The sequence below is a fragment of the Mya arenaria genome, chromosome 13, assembly GCF_026914265.1.
Source record: "Mya arenaria isolate MELC-2E11 chromosome 13, ASM2691426v1".
NCBI classification, from domain to species: domain Eukaryota; kingdom Metazoa; phylum Mollusca; class Bivalvia; order Myida; family Myidae; genus Mya; species Mya arenaria.
Window position 1 is genome coordinate 8,448,565 of NC_069134.1, and position 10,937 is coordinate 8,459,501.

At 34.8% G+C, this 10,937-nt stretch overlaps 1 protein-coding gene across 1 annotated transcript; it reads left to right on the forward strand.

The window, feature by feature from the left end:
- The first annotated feature begins 1,361 nt into the window (after window positions 1–1,361).
- On the forward strand, window positions 1,362–8,180 carry LOC128213855 (fibrous sheath CABYR-binding protein-like). The gene is made up of 3 exons (XM_052919923.1): window positions 1,362–1,374; window positions 2,814–3,722; window positions 8,089–8,180. Exons 1-3 carry the CDS (start codon window positions 1,362–1,364, stop codon window positions 8,178–8,180), a joined length of 1,014 nt encoding a protein of 337 aa, XP_052775883.1.
- Window positions 8,181–10,937: the final 2,757 nt, after the last annotated feature.

The following is a 10,937-nucleotide window of genomic DNA, read 5'->3' on the forward strand; positions in this document are numbered from 1 at the left end:
CAAGAAATTTGATTGCACGTCGGATATACATAAATTACAACACTAGCGCGCAGAGCTACTTTCTGACAAAATTCAAATCAAATAGCATATCAATTATGCAACACAGAACTTGGAAGGTAATAAATAATTGCATTCAAATAAGATTAAAGTTAAATAGTATTTGGAAAAAAGTTAAGACATAGAATAATATCATATTAAATGATAACGAATACATCGATGTTAAATATATAGAACATAATAAACATATGAGAAACATAAAATTATCACTGTTGACTAGAAGATTTGTTTATTAAAATATAATTACAAGATTATTCAGACTATATGCTTATGTCTGATTTAAATATTGGTAAAAACGTTTTAGCTAAAATCCAAACATGCAAATACTATTGATACAAAATCAGATTTCAAAAAATAAAAATACAAAAAGCAGCGCAAAGCAAATCGTATTAAAGACATATTCGAGGAAAATGCGACAAATGAAAAAAAATGCACTTAAGAATAAAGTTAAATGTAGGATGTTGAGCATGGTAAACTACATATATGATTATAGGCAAACGGTTTATTCTAAGCATATTCTATAACTAAGACATTTAAACATGTACAACACTTCCAAAGCAAAACAACATTAAATTTAGAGAGTCAACAAATTCAAATTACTTGAGAATGAAGATACATTTTGCTCAAAATGTTAATTCTACAAGAAATACAACTGAAATAATTATTATAACTGGCTACATAAAAGAGATAAAGATTAGCGGCAATGTTAAGTACTAGTAGCTTGTAGAACTGTGTTACTTAAAACGACACATGGAACACTTGCATTTTGGTCCTGACAAAGTGTTAATATGTATTTTGAATTCTTTAAAATTCTCTAAATTGATTTGGATGGTTGTTTTGCACCTGGGAAGCCTCAAAACGAAATGAGTTCTAGCCATATGTAAGTTCCTACCCTTAAAATTTCAAATGTGTTTACAAATCTGTGGTTCTTTTTATTAAATTTAACAAGATCATGTAAATATTCAGGTGAAATAATATGTAAGCACTTAAACATTTCAGTATCAATTGTTTTAACCCTTCAAGCATGAAGGGTAGATAAATAACAGCGATTTAATAGATATTCATAAATTGAGTAAACGTTATTATAAAGTATTCGAAGGACCCTGTATTGAAGTTGTTGGATATAGTGAATAAGTCAATTTTATTGTGTGTCATTTTACCAATTGATATAGCTTGAAATTTATCTGGGTTTGCTTGCATTTTCTTAAAGGAGAATCAGTCCAGGAGTTAATTGCGTTCTTTACTATATCATCTTTATTTTGATGCCAGTAAGAAATAGTGTTGTCATCAGCATAATTGTAGAGATGGATATTGCTGGTAAATAGAAATATGTCATTTATGAAGATGCTCTTTTCTGAAACTGAGTATTTCGAAATGTCATCATCAACTTTCGTGTAATATAACCTCTTTAAGATAGAAAAGTCTATTTAGTTTTGATATATCACCATGCCTTTGTTTCTTTTATTCGTGGTTACATAATGATCATTTGTATTGGACTGCAATACTTTATCCTACTAAAGTTGGTCGAACGCTCGTGACTGAGATGACGTCTATATGTGTAAAAATGGCAATGTACACACATTCAAAATACCATTTAAAGAGTAAAAGATTTTAAATTCTGACAATGCAAACTTATTTGAATCACCGTCTAAAAGAGAAAAGGAGATTTAATTCTGGCAATGCACACACATAAAAAAACATCTAAAAGAGAAAAAGAGTTTTAGTTCTCATTTCATTCATAATACCAACTGAAAGAGTAAAAGGGTTTAAATCTGGCAATTAACACATATCCAAAATACCGGCTATGTGTCATATCAAAAATACCATCTCAATGATTAAACGAGTTTTAATTCTGGCAATGTGCACATATTAAAAATGCCATCTAAAAGGATAAACGAGTTTCAATTTTGACAATGTACAAATATTCAGAATATCATCGAAATGAGTAAAAGATCTTTTCTTTATTCTGGGAATGTGCACATATTTAAAATACCATCTAAAAGAGTAAAATAGTTTAAATTCTGGTAATGTACAACTATTCAAAGTCCAATCTAAAGAAGTAAAATAGTCTTCATTCGGGCAATGTGCATATATTCAAAATATCATCTAAAAGAGTAAACGAGTTTTAATTCTAGCAGTTTACACATATTACAAATACCATCTTAAAGAGTAAATGAGTTTTAATTTTGGCAATGTACACATATTCATAATACCACCTGAAAGAGTAAAAGGGTATTAATTCTGGCAACGTACACTTATTCAAAATACCATCTATAGGAGTAAAATAGTCTTAATTCGGGAAATGTGCATATATTCTAGATACTTTCTAAAACGGTCAAAGAGTTTTTATTTTAGAATCTACACATATAAAAAACAACATCTGAACAAATAGTTTTAATTCTGGCAATATCCATTTTCAAAATACCATCAAACAGAGTAAAAGAGTTTTAATTATGGCAATGTACACATATTCAAAAAAACATCTATTCAATTTTAATAGAAATGCTGTTTTCCAACCTTTTCCCTATCGTCCGCCAAATGCTCAAAGTGAAATAGGCGTATGCAGTCCGCCTGGAGCTCAAAGTGGTATAGGGGTGTACATTCCGTCTGAAGCCCAAACTGATATAGGAATGTTTAGTCCGCCTGAAGCTTAAACTGATATAAGGGTGTACAGTCCGCCTGATGCTTAAATCATATATCGGGGTGTACAGTCCGCCTGAAGCCCAACCCGATATAAGTGTATAGTCTGCCTGTAGCTCGAAGTGATATAGGGTTGTACAGTCCGCCTGGAGCTCAACGTGATATATGGGTGTACAGTCCGTCTGAAGATCAAAGAGATATAGGGGTGCACAGTCCGCCTGGAGCTCAAAGTGGTAAAGGAGTGTACAGTCCGCCTGGAGTTCAAAGTGGCATCGACGTGAACAGTCCGCCTGAAGGTCAAAGTGGCATACAAGTGAACAGTCCGCCTGAAGTTCAGAGAGGCATACAAGTGAACAGTCCGCCTGAAGTTCAGAGAGGCATACAAGTGAACAGTCCGCCTGAAGTTCAGAGAGGCATACAAGTGAACAGTCCGCCTGAAGTTCAGAGAGGCATACAAGTGAACAGTCCGCCTGAAGTTCAGAGAGGCATACAAGTGAACAGTCCGCCTGAAGGTCAAAGTGGCATCGAAGTGAACAGTCCGCCTGAAGGTCAAAGTGGCATACAAGTGAACAGTCCGCCTGAAGTTCAGAGAGGCATACAAGTGAACAGTCCGCCTGAAGTTCAGAGAGGCATACAAGTGAACAGTCCGCCTGATGTTCAGAGAGGCATACAAGTGAACAGTCCGCCTGAAGTTCAGAGTGGCATACAAGTGAACAGTCCGCCTGAAGGTCAAAGTGGCATACAAGTGAACAGTCCGCCTGAAGTTCAGAGAGGCATACAAGTGAACAGTCCGCCTGAAGTTCAGAGAGGCATACAAGTGAACAGGTCGCCTGAAGTTCAGAGTGGCATACAAGTGAACAGTCCGCCTGAAGTTCAGAGAGGCATACAAGTGAACAGTCCGCCTGAAGTTCAGAGAGGCATACAAGTGAACAGTCCGCCTGAAGTTCAGAGAGGCATACAAGTGAACAGTCCGCCTGAAGGTCAAAGTGGCATACAAGTGAACAGTCCGCCTGAAGGTCAAAGTGGTATAGGGATGTACAAGTCGTCCGAAGTTCAGAGTCGAATAGGGTTGATAAACTACCTAGTTTTGTATATATATTATGTATGCACTGTGCTATTTGTGGAGTTATTTACTGTTCTTCCATGATTCTTGTGATTTTTTTGTTTTTATGTTATATCTCTTTCTTCAATGTAAACCTGGTTTATGTTTAATCCTTTTGCTACTGAGCTAGTTTCTGAAGTTGTTCGTATAAATATTGTACAGTTCGCCCGAAGTTCAAAGTAGTATAGGGGTGTACAGTCCGTATTGCGCTCAAAGTGGCCTAGGGCTGTACAGTCCGTCTGAAGTTCAAAGTGATATAGGTGTGTACTTTCATAACTGTTTACTGTTTATTTTTTCGAGCGGTGAATTAGTCACCATGCATGTTTGCACGGTTTCCGAGAACACTTCGAGACAAATATAATTCAGGAACGCAAACACACGTAGATATTATTGAAATGTTACATATCTAGATAAAATTCACCAGTTTTTCAAATATATGCCTTTCAATTGTCAAGTAAAATCCATTTGTTAGTAAAATATTGTGTGCGATAAAATTTGTACAAAGGTGCATTTTTGAAAGAACTTCAAATTTAACAATCGCACGTTGGCATTTTCGTAATACATGCGTTTGTAATCTAGCTAAAATGGCAAAGGAGTGATCAGATTTCACATATGTGCCTTTAACGGTTTTCATGTTAAATGTCTTTTCTGATTGAATATTTTCTAGCTAACTTGATTAACATTTCCGGTGAATTTCGCGAAGACCTCCATTAGCAATGTCGCACGCCTTTTTGTGGAATTACAACGACGCGTTTATCTACTAAATGTTTATTTAAATATATACATAGCTACAGGGCGACGTAGTTGCGCTCGGTTTTTTTTTATCTATTTGAACCTGTTCAAATACTGGATATTACAATTGATCAACAATTTATGTGAATTGTATATCGTGTTTTTATTTTACAAAAAAATCACAAGCATGGGGCCGTTTCTATGGATAGAAATGCTGTACAAAGGAACATTGTGGTGTGCGACTTGAGCGCTCTATGCGATTCGATTCGATTCGAAGATGCTCGTTACCCATCGCATAAGCATAGACGCTTAGATGAATTAAATGGAACTCGTGTATTAAATCGATTTATAATTGAATGAAGCACTCTACGTATGTCCGCCAGACGTTCCAACAGTATGTATAATTCAACTTACCGGCCATTGAAGTTTGATTCATAACTATGACGAAAATATAAGTGTTCCATATTATTGCTGCTAACGTACTGCTGAGTATGTAAACTAGAGTTCAGGTATTCGTCAGTTATGCGCAACTATGTTTCGAGTACTAACCGCAACTTTTGATGTTTGGTGCTGTACGTGTACATTTGATTATATACATGTAACTGGCTACTTAAACACGAAACAGTATTAGACTCACAGTATCACAGACACACGACCTCATCGTATATACTTATTTTTATTCATATTTTTCATAATATCATTATGAATATTTCTCGGAATAAATATTGTCCAAGTCAAATTTCATGCAATCTCATTAAAATCAGATCCCCAATACACGCTTCACGACGTTACGCTATGAAATGAAGTGAACGTCACGATATGATTTTAATGAGATTGAATTTCATGTTTCTGAATATTGTTTTAGCGCTGTTGTAGTTTAGCAAAAGCCTTTTACACACTGATGTCTTTATGCGTAATCGCTATATGAGTTGTGTTGAGTTGAGTTGATTAAAGGGTCATGTCAATTTTCATGAAAAAGAAGTTTAAGAAGACATACTGATGATGCATCATGATGGGAATACATACACGCTCATTGGTTTTCCAACATGACTACTACATCTCTAATTGCCAATGCATCGGTAGGATTTTCCGTAAAATAAAAAAAGGATATGTCACACTTTTTCGACACATTTGTTTCATTTATTCAATAGTGAATGATATTAAACACTTTTTAAAGTGACACTCTTACTAATATCAATACATACACATGTATAACCAACATAAATTTTGAGTGATAAGCCCTCAACTACTAAATACATAATAATACTAAATAATTCCTGATAACAAGATTGTAACCGTGTATTTAATAGCAGAAAGCGCATAAATATCAAATGATTGGGGAATGCTAACATACTTATTGTGGTCTACTTTACATTTATATGGTAGAAATACTGTGTTTTATGCTCATTTCTTTCAAAACTCAACTCGGTATCCTTCATAAGAACCATTGTTTTCGACATGTATACATCGGTTTTAGAATATAAAGACAATAATATTAATTGTGGTAAATCTTATTTGGGAGTAAGAGTGCACCATTAATACATATCTGAATATCAATTAATATTAGAAAAAGTGAATAAACAAATGTTAGTTTAAAAGCTAATGGCAAATACGTTCAATCTTCATTATGAGGTGCCTACGTTTAATCCTCATTATGAGGTCCCTACGTTCAATCCTCATTATGAGGTGCCTAAGTTCAATCCTCATTATGAGGTGCCGACGTTCAATCCTCATTGTGAGGTGCCTACGTTCAATCCTCATTATGAGGTGCCTACGTTCAATTTTCGTTTAAACGTTGAAATTATATTTTACATCGACTGTGAAGAAAGCTAAGATAGCTTATAAAACTTCACTCTCGTTGGCACGATGTTGCGCGAGAGTGTGGTCTTGTGATGTGGGGTAAACCGGAGTATCCGGAGAAAACCCACTTGTCCGGCTTGGTGACCACTAACCAAACTCACATGCGCCCAGGCCGGGAATTGAACTCGAGTTGCCTTAGTTAGGAGCGAGTGCGCTAGCCGGACAACCAAAAAACGTTTGAACTATGAAAACGCCAACGTGCGTTTGCCAAGTTTGAAATTCTTTCAAAAATGCTTTTCTGGACAAATTGTATCGCACAAAATAATAGTATAACAAATGAAAACCATTACTGAACAATCGAACGGCAAATATTTAAAAAATGGTGGTATTTTTATCTAAATATGTGACAGTTTAATACCATCTACGTGCGTTTGCATTCCTGAACAATATTTAACTTGATGTGTTCTCGAAAACCATGCAAACATGAATGGTGATAAATTTACCGATCGAAAGACTAAACAGTGCATTCTCTTTTGAGCAATGTCACTTTAATGAACATTTGCGTATAACAAAAAATACTGGTAAGAAATTCACCTGGATTGACGATCAATCGGGCAAAAATACAACTGGCGTTTGCAGTTGTTGTTGCGTGACTTTTTTCAGCCGTGAGTGATTAAGGACATTATATAGAGAACGTTTAGGCTGCCCGGGAATAATTCGATATCACAAGGTGTTAATACACATATTTTAGGGTGACATTAGGTGGGTATATAGTATATAAATAACATATTAGGATGTAATACGTGTTCTTTACATCCGGGTCCAATTTCTCGAAACTTCTTAAGTCCCTTATAATAGGATAAAGCTAATCTCATTATTTTGGGTTTTCAATAAATTGCGTAATAATAACTTCTTTAAGAGTTTTTAAACTTTAGATAGAAATTTTCTTTGTGGTTATCACAATAAACCATTTTTTCATTTATCAAAATTCAATATAAGTATGTTTTTTTGGCTAATTGAAATAAGCTACTTAAGCCTGTCAAGCTTAAGACGGTGGTCAAAATTGAGCACAGGAAGTGTGTCACGGTTATTGGCCAGTTCACGGTCAAGGTCATGGGTTATATACCTCTAGATTTACAGATAGCCGTTACGCAATCGCGGGAGGGCTTATGACCTATAACCCTTTAAGATATTGCGAACTTTAAATGTCCAAATGTCCGACCCAATTTTACGATCAATTATTCAAAGGAATAAAACTATATATAATAACATATCGTACCGCCTTCCCTTTTTACCACATCAGCTTAAAGAAGGCTTATATAAAACGCAATAATCATTAATGACATTTATTAACTGATGACTCATTTATCAACACACACGTTTGATGTTGAATTGCACCAATTTATAAGACGATATCTATTGACTACAAAGATTTCCATAATATGCATTATGTTTCTAAAATCCTGGCAATATTGTGCCACTGCTTTGTAAACAGAGTTTTTGAAACCGTTTTGGATTACCAAAACATAGCAATCAAGTTGTATTGATTAGGACACCCAAAAATCACGTGTTGGGGTTGAATTATGTAACCTGAATAGTCTATTTATGTCAGACAATAATTTCCATCATAGGTATGATGAAATAGGTATGAGAAAAAAAATGTACACAATTGCTGATTTTTCTTATTTTCGTCGTAAAAAATCCAATTTTATTCAACTATTTCGTCATATGAGCTCCTATTGAATTGCTTATTTTAGATATGGGATACTGGTGGAGAGCATGCCTGCGCATCCCCGAGTCTAGTCATTCCGGAGTATCCGTGTTTGATCCCCTGCATAATCCACATTGACAGCATTTTTAGACGCTAGATGTTTGATCCCTGCTACCCCTCACTAATGCTTTCTAGATGCTACGTGTTCGGTACCCTGCTCAATTCCAAATGAAGGCTTTCAAGACGCTCCGAGTTTGATTGTCTGCTCAACTACGGATTGAAAGCTTTCGCCTATGCTTGGCCTCGAGCTCAACCCCTGATTAAAGCCTTTCAAGAAGATCGTAGGTCGAATCCCAAATCAAGGCTTGATGTTTGTTCTCTAATTTATGCTTGCCAGATGTCTCATGGTCGATTCTATTCTAAGTCTCTAATCAAGGCTTTCAGTATACCGGATGTATATCCCCTTTCTTAATTCCCAAATAAAACTTTGTTGATGTTCCTTTTTCGATTCCCTGCTCACTCCCAAATCGAGTCATTTTAGGTGCTCGATGGCAAATATAAATATCAAGGCTGGCAAGATGCGTAATGTGCAAATACTCTGTACGATCCCAAATCAAAGCTTTCCTGAAGATCCATGTTCTTTTTCATCTCAACCCCAATACGTTACGTTCTATTCATTGCTTAATCACCATTTAAAGCCCTTTGTTTCATTTTCAATTTAGTGCTTTGACCCCATCAAGTCTCTCCATATATTCACTGTTTTTTTCAACTGCCATTTGACAATTATCGTTTTGCCGCCGATGTATCACTCTGTACCTTTTATTTATAAAAACATGCCGTGATCATATGTACCTGGAACGCTATTAATTAGTTGACATCATCGTGTTTTTCTGTATGTTTTAGGAAGAACACCATCCATCACTTGTAAAGAATATCTTCGCTGTCAGCATGATTCGGTTTCTTAAGACAATTAAGATCATATCTGTCACAATTAAAATAGGTTGTTACTGAAATATTTATTGCAAAAAATGTTTGTTTCGATTTGCGATGATCTTAATTATTTGCGTAAAATAAAGTTTTTAAGGCCACTGATTTTTGATTGTTCGTTTAACAAACCCGCCGCTCAAGAAAACGCGATTTCAGAAAAGAAAATGGAAATCCCATTTTTTTTATTTTCTCCGCCCCGCATTTTACCCGTCGATTAAGAAAAACGTCGGGGAGAGAAAGACAACTCCTTCCAAATAAACATTTTATCATTTCTATAGCCAGTCGTCTATAAGTTATCAAATCGTAAGGGCTGATTTTTGTATCCAGACGTTTGATTGGACAACAACGCTCGAAGAAAATGGCGGACTGGTTACAATTAAGCTTTTTCTCGGACGGAAAACAGTTAATTCATTTGTTAAAAAAAATGAAAATGATATTGTCTCCGATATTATTAACAAAAGCATTTCCTCAATTACACTCGTTAAGAATGTATGTGGATATCGAACGGCTGGAAATGCAAGTTAACATGAATACCAAATGACATGCCGGGCTCCGTGTTGATACAAATCGGGGTCAAATTTATTGTCAGTCCAGAGTTACAGATAGGATGCGTATTTGCGTAAATACGCAATTACAATCATAGAAAACCCAATTGTTTTAAAAATCTATGAGTAACAAAACGCATAAGAAAAGGCAGAATACGCAATTAATTTGAAAAGGACGCGTAATGAATTAAAAATGAAAGTTGGAGACTCATGTCGTCTCATTTGCCGAAGTTGATTCGATTAATGTATTTAACTCAGTTAAAATAGATAATGGTTTCCGTAATTGGCCGATCATTTTCCGGAAGCAAGCCGAAAATAAATGAAGACCTCTGGGTTTGCCTAAAGATGCTTCCGTTGATAAACGAGTAAATACGATGGTATACGATTATAGACGGATGCAGGCGGATACTCACATGGTATTTTCAATTTTTCCCGCGAATATGTCAACAAGGAAAAGAGGTCGAAAAAAGATACCACCAAACCAGTCAAACTTGCTAACTTCTTATCTACTCAACATCATCAGCAAAAATAGTTGGTGAAATATCAGAAACAATAATAAAGGATTCTGTGCTCTCATGCGATGCTAAAGGAATCGGAGGATCAATCATCGACCAGCTTCTAAGCGACATTGCATGACTATGGCGAGTTGAAAGCCAAAACACATGCGGATATGTTTACTGTGCAAATACAAGCAAATTATATTCCAAACAGTCGATTTCTTTACAAGTAATTTAAATGATAATGCTATCATTTGGAATTGTAATAATCGAAATTATGATATTGTTTATTTTTTCTGTAAATTTGTAGTCATTTTCTGATATTTAAGCTGACAAAATAATTGTCTTGGAATGAGCTTATTTTCGTGTCAACTTCCGGAAACTATTGGAATTTGTCTCTTACTATATATGTTTTAATCACAAATATGTAGGAGTAATTATTAATATGTTGTTAAAAGATGGGGAATGACAGCCCTGAAGGTCCATGATATTTGTTGACATACAAAAAAAAACTTTAAAAACTTATTTTTATTTTTTACCATTTTTGCACCCTTTTTTAAATTTAACTTGGTATCATTCGTAAGAACCATTGTTTATCGACATTTCTTCATTCTTAATGGTATATTAAAACAATTGCATTGATTGTGTTAAGTCTTATTAAGTGTTTACTATTATTGCCATTATGATATTATAATGCCATTTCTACTCTAGTCAATGTGTGATGTGAGTTATTATCATAATGATATACTTTGTATATGTCATGCAAGTTGTACACTCACATATTTTTAATTATAAAGTTGTTATCAGTAATTGTTTCAAATCACACTAATAAAAATTAATCGTTCATTGTTGTTATTCAATTAAAA

Excerpts from the sequence above, each read along its gene's own strand:
- LOC128213855 (XM_052919923.1), top strand. Across the intron at positions 3,723-8,088 it reads TCCGCCTGAAGGTCAAAGTG|ATATGGGATACTGGTGGAGA; the intron begins GTATAGGGATGT and ends TGCTTATTTTAG.